A 15,939-nucleotide genomic window follows, 5' to 3' on the forward strand; every position below is an offset into this window, starting at 1 on the left:
GATACACAAGTTTTGGTCAATGTACACTCATTCTGTAAAAAGCTACTTTTCCTCCTCTCTCAAGCAGTCCCTCCTGTGGGCCTATGTGCTTGTGGGAACCCACACTTTTTCAGACAGGGCTTGGGAAAGGCAGGACCAATGATGCCAACACAGGTTCATGTTTATGGAAGGAAATGTAAGGAACCTGGTCCTCTCTGGGATGTGGGGCTAAGAAGGAGCATTCCAACACTATTCCAACCTTGAGGCTTGAAGTTATTTATGGGTGAGCAAGAATGTGCATCACTTAGATCCTCAGAGGGCTAAAAAGAACCCAAAAAACAAAACCAAAAAGCATGCTCTCGCTTCTAGACAAGTTTGGAATTACCTCTACCCTGGCACTGGGTAACAACACTGTTCCACGATACTACAAATTAAATAACACGTGGTTTGTTCCGTTCTCCCTCCCCCCAAGCCCAACCCACCTCCTCCTTTCTCCAAAAGCCATTCCTCCATCTGGAAAGGGCCCTGAAAATGGCAGTATCCCAAGAAAGGACTCTAAGATGGCACTCCAATGCCCTGGACGCCTGTCACAGAAGCCGAGCAGCCAGCTCCCCTGCAGGGTCTGCCTGACTCCTCACTCACTCTCTCTTGCTGTCCTAGACTTCCACGGGACCTGAAATGGGGTGTCCGCTCCCTTCTTTTTATTCACCTATTCACTTTAAAAATATTCACCGACCCCTCGAATTTTAAGAACGCAAGAATTTGTTGGTGTCCTTCATTCCAAGCAACCCCCCTAAAATTAAAAACTCCCTAAAATTAAAAACTCTGATTGATGCAAAAGAGAAAAGAGATGGTGCTTCCACTTCCAAAAGGATCCATGTCGGGTCTCTCTCTCTTAGCTGGGTTCCCCAATGGCCCTGCCAAATGATTCACTGCAGGAAACACTGAATTGCGCCCAATTTTTTTTTAGGAGCACCTTATATGATATGGCATGTATCACAGATGATATACAAGTTCTCAGGCAGGTCTATGAGAAAAATGCTTCCACCGCCAAAGTGAGTTATTGATCACCAGAAACGGCTGTATTGTTGTGGTTTCAAATCGCTTCAGTGGCCCATGTGCCCAAGAACCAAGTGCGCTTCACGCTCTGTATTCGCGGATGCAGTATGCGCGGATGCAGTATCCGCGGATGCAAGAATCAGCGGATTTACGCGTCCACGGATTTGGGTATCCGCGATGGAGGGAAGGGGTGCTTGAACCAATCCCTGGCGGATACCGAGGGAGGCTGGAATGAAAAAGTAGTCCCTTCCTTTCTTCCTCCTCCCACCCCACCCTGCCCCCTTCTCAGCGGTAACAAACGCAAGCTGATCATCATGCTAACTTGTACACACCACTTACTTCCTAACTGCTTTGACGTCTGCATGCTATTGTGCTCTGCTGATCCACATTAACATAAATATATTCTAAATTCACCATCACTAGACTCTTTGTACTTACATACTCTGAGGAAATTCTTAATAAATACTTTTATTTATTATTAAGCATAATTATTCACCTGTTGGTGGTGACTTAGAAAGGAAAACCATGTCCTAAAAGATTTCTTTAAAAAAAAAAAAATCCTGTAACTACAACAACAAAAGGACCAAGCACACAGAACCAGGCACTTCTGGCAAACTTGTTTTTATCTTGTCCCTTTCCCTCCCCTCCCTCCCTTCCCCTCCCCCTCAATAAAACTGGGTGGGCACATTTGCCAGGATCTGTGGGTTTCCTAACTTCAAGCCTTACTGCTGAAAAAAATGAGGTAAGAAATTCCTATCTGAAAAGTAAAACTGACGCACAAACCAAAACCCAGGTCTTCCCTGCCTGCTGAGGAAGACATTATTGCTCTAAGTTGGAGTGTTGTGTTTGTTTGCGTTAAATATGTATTCGAAGTCCGTATTGCCATTCTAGCTGGCCCCCCGCTTGGCCAAAGAGAGATGGATGGAAGGAGCTCTGTCGCCCCCTGCGGGCCAGTCCCGACCTGCTTGCTGCCCGCACAGGGCGCCACCCAACCCCGGGCTGAGAGCGGAAGGGTGTAGGGGAGGGAGGATCCGAGAGGCTCTAACAGCTGGGGGAGGTGGTGATGGGGCTGTGCAGATAGGGCAGGCTGCTGGGCGCCGGGTGCCCCCCGACGGAGACCGGGAAGCTGAAGACGAACTGCGACGTAGGGGTGGGAGTGGCCTTGCCCCGCTCGCGCAGCGGCCCCGACGGGCTGGCGGCCTCCACCGCGCAGGACGTGGCCAGCACCTGCGACTCGAACTGCAGCAGCTGCCCCATGAAGCTGAAGTTGGGCGAGATGATGCTCCGCCGCTGCTTCACGAACTCGAAGGCCTCCTCGAGCCTCACGCGCTTCTTCATCATCAGGTAGGCCAGGCAGATGGTGGCCGAGCGCGAGATGCCGGCCTGGCAGTGCACCAGCACGCGCCCGCGGCAGTCCTTCACCGCATCTGGGGCAGAGAGCGGCGCGCCGTTAGCGGCGCCCAGGTCCCCATCCTTCCCGGAAGGCGGCTGCAGGCGGCCTCAGCCGGGACGAGGGTGCGGGGGGGCACTGGAGAAGAGGGGGCCCTGCGGCTGAACCCCTGAAGGAACAGCGCCTCCCAGGCTGAGGCCGCGCAGGGGGGAAACCCACGGGGGGGGCGCCTCTAGAGTTCCACCCCCGCTAGGGTATTTCGGAGAATTAAGCAAACAAAGGTACTACGCTTAGCAAATACGCCAGCCGAAGCTGGTGCAATCCCGGCACACACGGCAGGGTTTTCATTTGCGGGAACAAAAACAATGACCCAGTCCTCCCTTTGTCTCCCTCCCCATCCCCAGAGTCATCCACTGGGCACCTGGGGACGTCCAAGAAAAAGGTACTTGGCTCTGTAAGCTAACAGCACCTGCTGTTTGCCTAAGCCCGTCATCCTATCCAGGGCCTGCACAACACCCCACGGGCAAGCCTTCCTATTGACGAAGAGGGGAAACAGGCAGCCCCCCACCCCGGATATGGCCCTTCCTAAGTCCCTCCTTCCACACACCAGTACCACGTGGTTCCCTCTTCCCTCCCATCCTCCCTCCGCCAGACTTGGGCCCAGCACCCTGGCCTGGGAGGACCCAGCTCCCTGGCCAGAGCCAGCCTACCGATGTACTCGATGGCCTCCATGAACCAGGAGCTGATGTCGGCCTTGTGGTTGTCCTCCACCGGGATGCACTTGTACTGATAGTGTCCTTCAAAGTGGTTCGGGCAGTCAGAGGAGACATTCAACAAGGCTGTGATCCCCAGGGCGTCCAGCATGTCTCGCCGGGCTGCGTGATAGGCGCTGCCGAGGTAGAGGAAGGGAAGGATCTCCACAGGACCCCCCTGCACCAGAAAGGGAAAACAAAGCGCCCCCCCACCACGGGCAAACGTCGTTAAGTGAAAGGCAACTGGGCAGGGGGCTGGGACATGTGGGGCGGGGAGAGGGAAGCCAGTCTCAGGTGGGTTTTCACGGGCCCTGGGGACACTGCCCGTGGACCCGGCCCCTCCAGGTTTCCCGTGTGCCGCTCGGGCCCCGGGATGGGCTCTGGCCTTTCTGCTCTGCTCGGGGCCCCACCCGCTGGTTCAGGCAGACCACTTCCCCCATGACAAATGAAGCTGGCCGTGCCCCACTGTTTGTGACGTGAAGAGCTTACACCCGCTACCACTGAGCTACGCGGCTTAGGCACTTATTTGGTTGGATGCGCCTTCTCTTGGCAGATGGAAAGCAGACGCCATGTCAACCTCACACACAAGAGGAGGCATCCTGGCAAAATGAGGTAACGCTGGCTTCACTAATGACACTTTTCTGAGTCAGATCAACACAAGTGATCTCGGATTTGGGGAGCAGGGTTGCTGGACCCCATAAATCCACTCCATTTCCATCTAAAGGAAAGGGCTGGCAGAGGTGGGCTTGTAAGAAATGTAGTGGCATAAGCTGGTTTTCTTGGGAGAAGGGTTGGGTGATCATTTATGTCCATTTAGCATTTACAATTAACTTGTATGGGGGGGCGGACAGCCGAACTGTTTTGAATCGGGGCTGGGGTTTTGGCTTCCTACAGAGCAGCCCACATGCTTCTGGCCTCCTTCCTTGCTTGTGTGCACATAACTCTAGAGGCTAAGTCGGGGACGTATGCGTTTATATTCTTTTCTTAGGTGAGGGTAATAAGAGAGGCAAGGGGAGGACTTCCAAGGAACAGTGGACTCCACCTAACATCACACCCCGATACTCAACACATTCTCCCCAAAGCGAGGCACTGCGTCCAAAGCCTTTGACAAGCAGTCCTCTTCACACCTGGTCGTGCAGTGGGGTGCCGCAGGAGCTGCAGCCCAGGTCCAAGGACTCGGCCGTGCTTGGCGGCACAGCAGGTGGGATGGCTGCCAGGGCCTTGGTTTTGGAACAGAATTCCGGGTACTCGGAGGAAAACCTCTCATAGCCACCTGTAAAGGAGAAAGATATTCAGGTTAATGGGGTCACTGAGCCAGCAGGAAACCACAAAGAACTTGAATCCTACCTGATGGAGGAGAGCTGTTGGGAAGCTGGGGCTGGTTGTACCTACATTTGACACTGGGTGGCGCTGTGGGCCCAGAGATAATGGCTATGGAGACGTTTTTCCCTGAGATGCGGAGACTACATTCGTCCAAGACTGCATCCTGAAAGCCGGGATGAAAGCTTTAGGGACAAGACTTCGGATTGGGATGCAGATGCACAAAGGAGGGTGTGCAGGGGAGATGAAGAAGGGATAATTTCTTTACAGTGATAACAAAGAAAGAGGGAATAGCCACTGGGGGTTTCCATGAGCACTAAGGCATCCTTCAGCTGGCCCCTGGGCCCTACAAAAATGTCTGTCGTCCCCCAACTCCAGCCCTTCTTTTAGAGAGGTTCTCCAATGTGGGAGAGAATAAAAAACTATTACCCTGGCACCAGCCCTTCTGGATCTCAGCAACAGAACAGATGCCAATCGCACGGCCCCATGAACAGCTGGTTCCATGGACATGGGGCCAAAATGAGAGCAAATGGGCTTAAATCTAAATAAATCCCTCTTGCTACATACAGGTTTGGGGCAAGGGAGGATTTCCTGACCTGAGAGTTGCTAAGCCCTGGAATGGTTCTCTGTGGGGTCGTCTTCTGGGGAAGGGAGGCCGTTTAAGTAAAAGATAAACGGCCAACTTCTCTGGAAAAGTGTTAGTGCCATTCAGGAAAGGGCCAGCTGGGCAGACGTGGGCAGAGATGCGGGCAGTGAAACACACCAAGAAGAGAGACTTTCAGCCCGTAGCTCTGATTTTCTTGTGATCTCTGGGACTTCCCTTTGCGGGACACTTACCATCTATTGTCAAGGCTTGGCCCTGCTTGTATTTTTATTTTTGCAGTTTCTGTTGGACCAAAGATGGATTCTAAATGAATTCAGTAGGGTCTGCGGGTTCTGGAACAACCACTCAACTGATGGTCACGTAGGCAGCTAGCCCGTTACGTCTTTATGACTAAGTGATGGGGTGGGTGCCACTGTTCCCGATCACCACTGTGCAAAGCAATTTTCCAACATGTGACGGTTAGTCAATTACTTGCCCTGAATCCCAACCCTAGAAACTTCCGCTTTGGAGAGGAAAGAAAATTACGTTCGCCACATCACTAAGGCTTCCAGAAACAGGGCAGACATTTTTTCCTCTCTGATTGGAGGCCTCCTGTTTCCCCCACTCCCTCCCGCAGGCTCTAAGTGGATATTCCTCTGGTCCCAGGCCCCGGCTCCTGCTGAGTCATAATGACCAGCCTCCCTGGAGGGAAAACCTGCTAGAGGGGCCAGTACTGCCCACTTCCGATGTGCTGGTGGCCTCCGTGGACTTCTCGTCACAGGAGCGGCCTCCCCCGCCCCCGTTATCACCCCCATCTGTCCCCTTTCCCTGTAAAGCTGTAAGCACCACTGCCCCGAATGCGGTGTGTGCGGGAAGAAAAGCCAGCAAAGTGCCTTTAGCTGAAGTCCCTGGGATGGCCCCCTGGGATGGGAAACTTCGGGAGATGCTGCCCTTTGGAGAAAGCGGGAGGAGAAATGGGTCACTCGACCAACGGAGGTTGATCATCTATATGAAAAGCCATCACTTGTTATTCTAGAGACTTCTACAGGATTTGAAATGTTTTAAGTAAGATGATCCGTGTCTTTATTACATACTTTGAGCCAGTAAAATACATTTTTTTCAAAGAGATGCAAGGCATGAGTGGTGCCCTCCAAAAGCTCATCACCTAGACAGGCAGGCCAACAGTCACAGGAGGGCCAGGGCCTGGCTCCAAGGTCACAGAGGAAGAGCAGCCCTGAGGGACCTACAGGTGACTTCAGCTTTACTGGCAACTTCTCAGACCCTGGACAGCCTTCTCCTCCTGGGCTTTACTTATTTTTTCCAGTAGGCATCTTGAGAGCTGCTAGTTAAGACAGCAGAAGAACAGGTACTGGGCACTTCCTGAGCCCCGAGTGCCCTGCCCAGTCAGGGACACCTGCTACCTCCCAGGGTCAACCAGCAATCAATCCGGGACAGGGAGGGCCCGGCAGAACCCTCGGAGGGCTCCGAGCCTGCGGCTGACCCTGGGGGTGTGGTGTGCAGGGGAGGGTGCAGGCGGCCCAGAGGCCAGACCCGGCCTGAGGGGGGCTGTCTGTCGTCACCCCCAGGCTGCCCGTAACAGGACAGAGAGACAGCAGTCAGGAAAAGGCACCATTACAACAAAGTGGAAAAACACGGTTACTGAAAAGTCTGTTCCCTCGGGGGGGTTTCAGAGAACAGGCAGAAAGGAACTAAGTGCAGAAGCAGATTTGTTCAAGGGACAGGAACAAGGTGAGGGCTGCGTCCCTCGGTGGCAACAGTGGAAAGGTTTTCCCTCCTGAGCCGTTGCTAGCTTTGGGGGCGGTCTGTGGCTGGTAGTCACAAGGAGCGTCACCAAAGGATCCCCTTCTGGGGCCGAGGTGCTGCACTGAGGCCAGGCCCTCGGATGAGCTGGACGTGCCCTGGTGGGCCTGGAGCTCCCAGGCGAGGCAGTGCAGACACAGGAGTGCAGGTCAGGGGCCATTCAGTCCACACCCCACGGGGCCACACGCCAGGAAGCCACCTCCAGGCATCCCATGCGTGTTCATAAAAATGACAGACCCTCTTAAAGGGAAGTGTTCATTATGTGTCAGGCTCCTCCCACACAGGTATCCAACCAGTAGCCCTAGAGGAAGGCGTGACAAGCCCCAGTTTTACAGAAGAGGAAACGGAGGTGCGGGGCAGCCCCCAGGTAAGGGCGGGACCGGCATTCAGCCCACAGAAGGGGCCTGAAAGCCACTTTGAACCTGGCCGTCAGGAGCCCACCCTGCTGCTCCCCACTGCTACCTCCCCGGTGGGCCTTCTCTAGGGGGCTTGCCTGCTGGTTTCATCACGCGAAGAAAGAGTTTTCACGCAGAAACAGAAGGGATGTGAACAGAGTGCTGCTGACACTTCACCAAACTGCTTCTTTCTGGTGCTTTTCGAGGTAGTCATGGAGGAGCCGTGACCAGCGTTTTTCTATTTAATGAAATAGAATAGAAGCTACTTGAATGCACTGCATTTACAGAGCGTGTAATTTCACGGCACTGTGCTTTCAGAGTGACGGTCCCCGTCACAGGGACTTCAGCTAAAGGCACTTGCTGGCTGGCTCTTCTTCCCCCACACACCGCCTTTACTCCAGCCCGAGTGTGGCATTAGCCCCGTCAGTGTGGGGCTACAGACACCTGGCCAGGTGATGAGCTACTGGAGGGTACCACTCACGTCTTACATCTCTTGGGAAAAAAATGTATTTTAAGAGCTCAAATTACGTAATAAGCACACGGATCCTTTCACTTAAAAAAACATTTCAAATCATCTTGAAGTATATAGAGTAGCCCTATACTGGGTCGTGGCAGAAATGAAACTGAATTTCTTAGGGTGGGTGGGATTGAAGAAGACTGTTCCCAGCCCTCTCTCCTCCGTACCTCCCTCCCCAGCCCACATCTGTGCAGGTAGCAGAGCCTCGGCCCTTTCAGTAAGAGCTAGATTTAGATCTCCAAGTTTTATCCAAAACTCATGAGAGGGAAAGCTTATTGCCACTGTAGACCCGGAGGGGAGCGCTCTATCCCGTGACCCCTGCAGATGTGCAGGGTGGGCAAAGCAGACAGGTGTGGACGCGTCCCAGCTCCAACTGTGGAAGCCCAGCTAACACATTCCCTCTAAGTCCTGTTTTCCACCCTCAAAATGTAAGGATTCCAGACGATATCATCTCTAAGTTCCAACGTTCTGTGATCCTGAATGTCCACAAACTACTTATTTGCAAACTACAAACTGACAGCAGGTGCCTCAAGACCTACATTTCCATCTTCTGAACACATTTTCACAGCACAAACGCCAATGAATTCCCACCTGGTTTTCTCCTACGTCCTATTGCATGTAATTCTGTAACAGACATGCTGACTAATTTTGACCTGTTTTTCTCATGTTCTTATTTAACAATATACCTTCTAGTCTTAAAGCTCTAGTTTTCTCAACTTCATTTTAAAATTTGAGAGTCTTGGGGGGCGCGGGGGAAAAAGGACTATAATTTTCCACTTGATTCCCCTGAGGAATAACTACATCTACAGTTCCATTCTGTGTTCTTTTCATCTTCTCACACAGAAACTTTAGCTTTGAAAACTGGCTGGCCTCCTGCTCATGCAGGGGTGGGAGTGAATGTGTGAGAAAGTCCTTGGGAAAGGGCAGGCTGGCGTAGTGCTGGTCGTCTCACCATAATAGGACTCTTAATGGGGTCTGTGATGGGAAAGACTGTCTCTTGGTGGTGACGATGGTCACGGATCTTAATGTGGCTGCCAGTTTTTCCCCGTGACCCTCTCCACGCTCAGAATATCACCCATTCACAGACAGGGCTCATGGCCTCGCTCTCTTGGGACAGCTTATCAATACGAGGCAAATGTTGCCCAGCAGGCAAGTCTGGGGACATTCGAAGGTCCTTTGGCTTTGAGAACTTCCCTTGATGTGGGTGTTGACCTAGGAAGCGCCCCTCTAAATGCTGAGCAGCATTTCCAGTTTAGCTAAATGGGCTTCTCATCTTGGGGCTCGGTGTCAAGACCTCGGTCCTGGGCCAGCTGGGCTGACACCTGATGCCACACTCAGCCAGGGCCTTGTTTGCAGCCCCTCCCAGAGTCCTTCTGTGCTGTCTGCTCTGTTCAGCAAGCCGCCTTCCGCTGAGAGTCTACATTTCTTCCTCTCAAACTTCCTCTTTGTTAGATGGGAACTACCTCCCAGCAAGGAAACCAGCTATCTGGTTTCAGATGTTCTGATTTTTTCAAGGAATTTCTTGGCTCTTTAAAAAGGCCACCCTTTCTCCTCTCTGAGTTCTCTGTGCAGCCCACCTTGGTGGGGACAGCCTACCTTTCCTGTAAGCATCCAGGACAAGCCCAAGGGAGCTGTGATAGGCTTACAGACAATCAGGTTGTCACTCTCAATTTACACCTACACCCTGTCTTTAGTTGCTTTTGTTGGTTGGAAACATCCAGTTCAAATGATGCAAAGAGTAGTGAGTTTGCTTCATTCCTTACAATTCTTTAAGGCCTTCGACTAGGGGTTAGGAATTACCTTTAAGGCCTACTCTTTTTTTTTTTTGGTAATTCTAACAATTCTTGGCTGTCATGGGCATTGTGTCCTGTTTGCAAGGAGAAAAGCCAGTCCTTTTGCCTTTGGGTGAAAGAGGTGTTCAACCTCAGCATCCCCCAGGACTCTGCTGTTTGATGCCACTGACCTCCTGGAAACGGGGATGGGCAGGGCAAATGGACACAGAGAAAGAAAAGACAGATGACAGTCACCCGAACCCCACCCATAGCATTCATTACGAGCCTTAGTGGCTGTTTTCACAGGAAGCATAATGCCAGGGCTGTATGATCAGGCCTGGGGACTACTGGGTAGGTGACTTCCAACCTGGAAGGAGAAGCTGGAGTATTTAGTTGATCTTCCCAGTTTCTCAAAACAGCTCCAGGACAGCTTTTAAATCAGAACTTGAATAAGAATGGACAAAGGTCATGGGCTGAGATGAATTTTAGATAGAAGGAAAAGTAAGATAATGTTTTTATACCTGACATCTTCGGCATAACAGACTGATTTATTTGGAGACTGTGGGAGGTAAAGGAAGACTTCTGTTAGGGTAAGAAAATGCTCTTTTTATCTTTCTCTACTGACCCCGGGCAGATGGGGTGGGAGTGGTTGTCTAAAACCCTATTCCAAGGATCTATGAGGAGCGAGAAGGGGATTTCAAAGGAGACGTGTACTGTAATAAAATCTAAAAAGCTAAACTTTCTAAACTGTCCCGAAAAATGTCTTACAGGATTTCAAATAAAATGAGCTTAAAAAAACCCTTTATCCCAATGGGAAGCTTTTACTAGCCAAAAGAGCAGAAAATGTAGTGATTTGGGTTACTGCTTTTAGCAAACCTTGGGTAATATTAGGAATGTAAAGGCCAGATAGTATTTCATTGATAGTAAGTGAAGTTTACTCTAAACTGTGAATTCTTGCCTGCGGTATTAGTTATTAACTGCCTGCAATGAGTAACCAACTTTCTGCCCTCCAAAGTGGCAGAAATAGGAAAATCAGCCTTTAAAAATGCAATTAATTGGTAGAATTAGATAGCCTGTGGCCAGGAAGGGTAATAGAACTTCTGAAAATGCCCAGCTGTTTTTCCTCTCCCTCCAGGACGGCAGACACCAACAATCAGTCTTCCACTGGCTTAATGTCTGACCACTTTTATTCCACACCCACCACTGCACATGAAATGAGATGCCCAGGAAGGCCCATTGGCTGCAAAATAAAGGAACAACTCCGGTGGGAAAAAAAATGACCCAACCCCTAATCAATTAAGGCATTTACTAAAGATAATCTAAGGGACTTGTCTCCCCCTGTTTCCCTTTAGTTCCCCGTCCCCAGCTCCCCACGCCCATGAGCCTACATTTCCTGCCGTTCCACTTCTCCAAGGGATGGGAGTGCAGGAGGTATGGCTGTCCTCCCCCTGAGGCACGTTCCCGCAGCGCTGGGGGAGCAGACCACGCCCATTTCCCTCTGCCCTCACTAGGGATGCCTTTTCAGTAGAAGGCAAGGAGAAGAAAGAGGACCTGTGTGGAGACCGCCTCTGCTTAGCACATAAATGAAAATAAGCCAAGTTGAATAGAATAGGACCCAGTTAACCTCAAAGATGTTCCACCACCACTGCAGAACAAGCTGGAAGGAGGCCCCCCGCGCCCAAACTCTGTGAATTTTAGGCGGCTGCTTCCAAAGGCAGGCTCCCTTTGCTTAGAAAAACCCAGCTGAACCTCTCCTGGCTCCTCCCGGGGGGCCTGTTCCCAGAGAGAGAGAAGTTCGGTCCAGGCCTAGACACTTTCCGGCTCAGAGGATGCGGACTTGGAGAGGCAGCGGGCGGTCCTCCCTGCCCGCACCAGGGCAGACAACAGGAGGCAGTGCAGGCCTCGGGAGGAAACAGCCTTTAAAACACGCCTTTTCCGTGGGCCAGGCACCTCGCCAACCGCCAGGGGACTGTCGTTTTACCCACAGGCTGCCCGTCCAACGCAGCCTTCACATTAGCATCTGCCTTGCGCCGGGCGGCCGGTCCGCAGGGCGGCTCTCGGTACAGGTCTGGCTCCGGGCTCTCCCGGCGGGATTCGGGGGAACCAGGGAGGTGCCGCGAGCCCCAGGCGGAAGCCTTAAAAATCTGTCTCTCTCCGCGGGAGCGGGGCCTAAGTGTCTGCGCGCCCGGAAACCCTAGGGCGGTCCTCTCCGGATTTCTTCCAGGAAGAAAAACAAAACAGAACGAACCCAGACCCCACGTGCGCCTGCCCTACCTCGACAAGGGTCCTGGGTTCAGGGGCCGCGCAGGCAGGCGCGCGATCGGGCTCCAAATCAGGAGCGATCGAAGTCAGCGCGGCACGGAGAACACCCCGGCCAGCCCCTGCCACTCGAAGGGACTTTGGTCCCAGAGACATTTCTCTCCTCGTCCCCACGAGCGCGGGCACGCCGGCACCATGCGAAGGAGTGCAGGAGGCGTGCATCAACAGCCCGGACCCCAGCCCGGCGCTCTACCCGGTCTGGGGCCGCGTGGCTCCCGGCACAGCTCGGCGCCAGGGCAGGCGGGGGCCCCGGGCCCCCTGCGCCCAGGTCGCCGGGCTTAGCGGGCCTTCCGGTGCAAGGCCCTTCCTGGCACTTTCTCTTAAAGCGCTGGGAGGAGAAGGGAGGAGCGTTTGGTTCAATCTGAGGTGCCAAGGGCCGCCCTCGTAGAGAAAGAAAAATCAGCAAAATCGCCTTAGTAGTTCAACCAAAGGTCAACAGCAGCATTTCCCCAGCAGCTGACAGGTCAAATGGCCAGGAAACAACTGCCGAGAACAAAGTCCCCCGCTGTTCACGGGGGCAAGCCTGGCCCGCTGGCACTGGGCAGTGTTGTGCTTTTTGGCAGGGGCGGCGGGGAGAGGTTTCCGCCGCGCCTCCCGCCCCATCTCCCTTCCTCTCCGGTGAGCGGGTCTGGAGAGGGCAGGGCAGGAGGGAGGGGGGCCAGGGGCGCCGACAGCGAAAGGGGCGGCTCTTTGATGGCCCGGGTCCGAAACGCCTCTAGGCTTCGGAGGCCAAGACCCACCGCGGGCGAAGGAACTCGCGGAATGCGGCGCGGGAGGAAGGGGCGCTGCGCGGCAGGGGCCCCAAGCAACCCGCCAGCTCCCCGCCGCCCGACACGCCCGGCAGGTGCAGTCGGCGCCCCCGTCCCTCCAGGTACTTGTGTAGCCCTCGGCCCTTTCGGAGTTTCCGACTTGCACATTTGACAAGACCTCCCCTCCCCAAGAGTTTCGCACTTAAGCGCGCGCCGCCATCTGAGACTCGAGTCTGAACAAAAGGTCGCACTTGTCGCAGTTTGAGGCCCCGTCCCGCCTTGCGTTCCCCAAATACTCGGACCTCCCGCCTCCCGCTCCGGAGCCTGGGGATAGCCCGAGGCAGGAGGGGTTGGCGACCCTCCAGGTGGAGCTCGGAGTTGGGCAGCAGGGGAGGAGAGAACAGATCACTCCACATCAGGCCCGCAAGCCGATCTTCATTTTTGCGTTTATGAAGCCTGGTTTCCAGCCGGACCCGCAGGGCCCATCCCATCCCCGCGCTCACCCTCCTTCACCCCCTGCCCCATGTCTCGGGGTCTCTGGGTCGGACTCAGGGCGGGGCCCGGACACGCCAAACCAACAGGCCTAACCTCTCCCCCACCTTCCGCACCGTGGCACTTGGGAGCACTTCCCTGGACTCGAAGGTGGGCAACGCAGCTGAGTCGCTTCGCCCGCAAGGCCAGACCGTTAGTGGCTGTAAACAATCGCAGAATCGCCAAGGGTCCGGAATTTCAGGTGACGGAGCCCTCGCCGTCTCTGAGGACCTCAGGAGCTCGCGCTTGCACACAAACACACAGAATCCTTGCACATCACGCGCACACACCAGTACGCACAAAGGAGTGCGCGGGGGGGATCCCGCAGCCACGAGTCCCTCCAGGCACCACTTCTCCTGCCCACTAAGGCTCAGGCCGCGGAGCCCCGCCGCATCGACCCTCCAGCTCGCGCCCGGCGCCGGCGTTTACCTTTGAGCAGGCAGATGTCGGTGCGCTCTGCGTTGCGTCGCAGCGCCTGCACCACCAGTGACACGGTGCTGTCCTCGCGGAGGCTCTCAGCGCGCGGGCTGCGCTCGTCGTAGACGATGACGGCTGAGTAGAGGCCGGAGCGCAGGCGGGCGCGGACCTCCTCCTCCGCGGGCAGGATCTGCTCCAGGCTCACCGAGCCCTTGGCCCGCCGCCGCACGATGGTGTTGCAGCGCACGTTGACTGAGCCTCGGATGTAGCCGGCGCTGTGCGCCAGGAACGGTCGGCAGTCCAGCAGCAGGCACTTGCCGCCGCTCAGCAGCCCCAGGGCGCCGTGGCTGCCGCTGCCGCTGCCGCCCGCGCCGCCACCGTTCTCGTCCCGGTTCATCAGCCTTTTGAGCACGCTGCAGTCCATCTCCCGCAGCTCCTCCACCGTCACCATGGTCGCCAGGAACCGCGGCTGCTGGGCACGCGAGGAGGCGAAGGACGCCCGGGCCAGCGGGGCTGCAGGAAGGGGCGAGCGGGGGCTAAGGGAGGGCGCGGGCAGAAGTGGCCGCAAACTTGGCCCTTAGAGGCTCCCACGGCTGAACCTCTTCTCCCCGGTCCCCTTCCTCCCGCAGCCTCGCAGTTACATAGCAGTCCGATCGGCCTCGGGCGCCAGGCAGCACAGTGCCAAGGGGGAGGTGGCGGTGGAGGGGAGTGTGTTTACGGGAGAGGACCAAGGGCTTCTTTCCGTTGTCGCCTCTATTCTATTTTGCCCGTTGTGCTGCTCCGGCCGCCGTTCCCCACGAACTGCCGGAGCTCCGCGGTCTGCCCCAGCCAGAGTTTCCTCTCCTCGGCTTATAGATTTATTAATGCTCCTCTGCTCTCCCCCGGGAGGGGGCAGATTCATTACTACCTCGCGAGGCCCCGCCTCTTTCCATTCTAGGTCGCGAGCCCTGCTCCGCCCCCCGCGCTCGCTCCCCGCCCCCTCGCGACTCCCCTCGCCCCGCCGGTCCCACCCCCTCCGCCCGCCCGGGCGCGTGAATGGAGTACCGGCCGCTCGCGCCCAGTCACGGGGACGCGACGTCACAAAGAGCGGAGTAAACAGGGCGCGCGGCTCTCGCCACCAGGCCCATTCATAAAATCAAGACCTAGAGAATGAGGGAGGAGGCCTCCGACCCGCGGGCGAGCCGCAGCGCCCGGACTTCGTGAATGGAGCTTGGCGGCGCCTCTCCCCGGCCTCCGCGGCCCGCGTCCAGCCCGACCCGAGTCGCCGTGCAGCCATCGCACCCCGCCGCGGTGGTGGCGGCGGCGACGGGCGGAAAACAAAGTCGCCAGCCGAGAAGCCGGCCTAGCGGAGGCCTGGGCTTGGTTTCGAGGTTTCATCCCTCTTCACCTCCGTGCTTCTTCCCCCTTACCAGCCTCGCAGGTGTCCCCCACGTACCCAAGTGGACTGGGGAACCCTGCACCGCAGCCCAGCCGGCCCGGCCCTCCTCGCCCCAGGCTTACGGAGTGCGTTCGGCCCGCCAGCCGTTTTTTCTCTTGCGATTCCTCAGCCATGAGCTTCTGCCTTAGCCTGATCGATTTTCATCTTAAACCGTTAAATCAGCTTTATAGCTTCCCGAGGAACGTGGGCAAACCCCAACCCAGACGATGAAAGAGAAAACCCTCCCGCCCCAAAGCCCAGTTAATAGGAGTGAGGTGTGGAGTCTGCTGCTTTACGACCCGGAGGGAGGCATTAATTGAATCCGGAATGTTGTTCCCAAGAAGGAAGGCGGGAGTGCCACTCCCTTCCACGCTTCCTAAAGATGTTTATTTAACCCTGATGCGGGAAAAAAAAAACCCCGACGTTTTCGGCTTTTGGAAAAGTCCTCAACCCATCTTGTACTCGTGTGAATTGTTTTCTCAGAAAATGACAATTAGGGTCCACATTTGGTGCGAAGCTAGACCCAGGGAAATTGACGCGTGAAGGATTTAATACGCTCCAGGGCCGATTCAGGTTTCTTTGCCTTGCTTTTTCCATGTCAATTCGCATTTTTCCCGCCCCCGTTTTTACTTATGCATTTCGTTTCCCAGAGGCCGGTTTTGGCAGGGGGTGTGTGCGCGCCGCGGTGGGGTCACGACAGAAGCCAAAAAGTATTCGCCCATCTTGCCAAGTCTTGTTAGTGAGAATTAACCAGCGAGCGGGGAATTACAGGACTCGCTCCGGGCCTTGGTGGCAGCGGGGTCGAGTCTTCCACTCTGGGTCTGCAGAGGCAGCAAGGGCCGCTGAACCCGCGGGGTCGCTCCCTCCCTTGAGTCGGCCTTCCTTTCCGCCTTTGTTCCCCGCGGAGCGGCTCTCCGG

At 55.2% G+C, this 15,939-nt stretch overlaps 1 protein-coding gene across 2 annotated transcripts; it reads right to left on the reverse strand.

Annotated features, from left to right (window-relative positions):
• Positions 1-1,490: 1,490 nt before the first annotated feature.
• On the reverse strand, positions 1,491-15,199 carry DUSP4 (dual specificity phosphatase 4). Of its 2 annotated transcripts, XM_060085818.1 has the most exons (5): positions 15,105-15,199; positions 13,617-14,117; positions 4,308-4,453; positions 3,139-3,358; positions 1,491-2,465 (listed from the first exon to the last, which is right to left on the reverse strand). In XM_060085818.1, the coding sequence occupies exons 2-5, from the start codon at positions 14,053-14,055 to the stop codon at positions 2,080-2,082; spliced, it is 1,191 nt and encodes a 396-aa protein (XP_059941801.1). In that variant the 5' UTR covers positions 14,056-14,117; positions 15,105-15,199; the 3' UTR covers positions 1,491-2,079. The 2 variants fall into 2 exon arrangements, with proteins under 2 accessions (XP_059941801.1, XP_059941800.1); XM_060085817.1 differs by lacking the exon at positions 15,105-15,199 and having other exon boundaries at positions 13,617-14,479.
• Between the last annotated feature and the right edge of the window lie 740 nt (positions 15,200-15,939).

Source organism: Mesoplodon densirostris, chromosome 20, assembly GCF_025265405.1.
Source record: "Mesoplodon densirostris isolate mMesDen1 chromosome 20, mMesDen1 primary haplotype, whole genome shotgun sequence".
Lineage (NCBI taxonomy): Eukaryota > Metazoa > Chordata > Mammalia > Artiodactyla > Ziphiidae > Mesoplodon > Mesoplodon densirostris.

Coding starts and splice junctions, on each gene's coding strand:
- DUSP4 (XM_060085818.1), bottom strand. CDS start 14,055: ATGGTGACGGTGGAGGAGCTGCGGGAGATGGACTGCAGCGTGCTCAAA. Junction 4,454..13,616: donor CGACATCTGCCTGCTCAAAG/GTAAACGCCGGC, acceptor TCTCCTTTACAG/GTGGCTATGAGAGGTTTTCC. Junction 3,359..4,307: donor GCACCCCACTGCACGACCAG/GTGTGAAGAGGA, acceptor TTTCTGGTGCAG/GGGGGTCCTGTGGAGATCCT.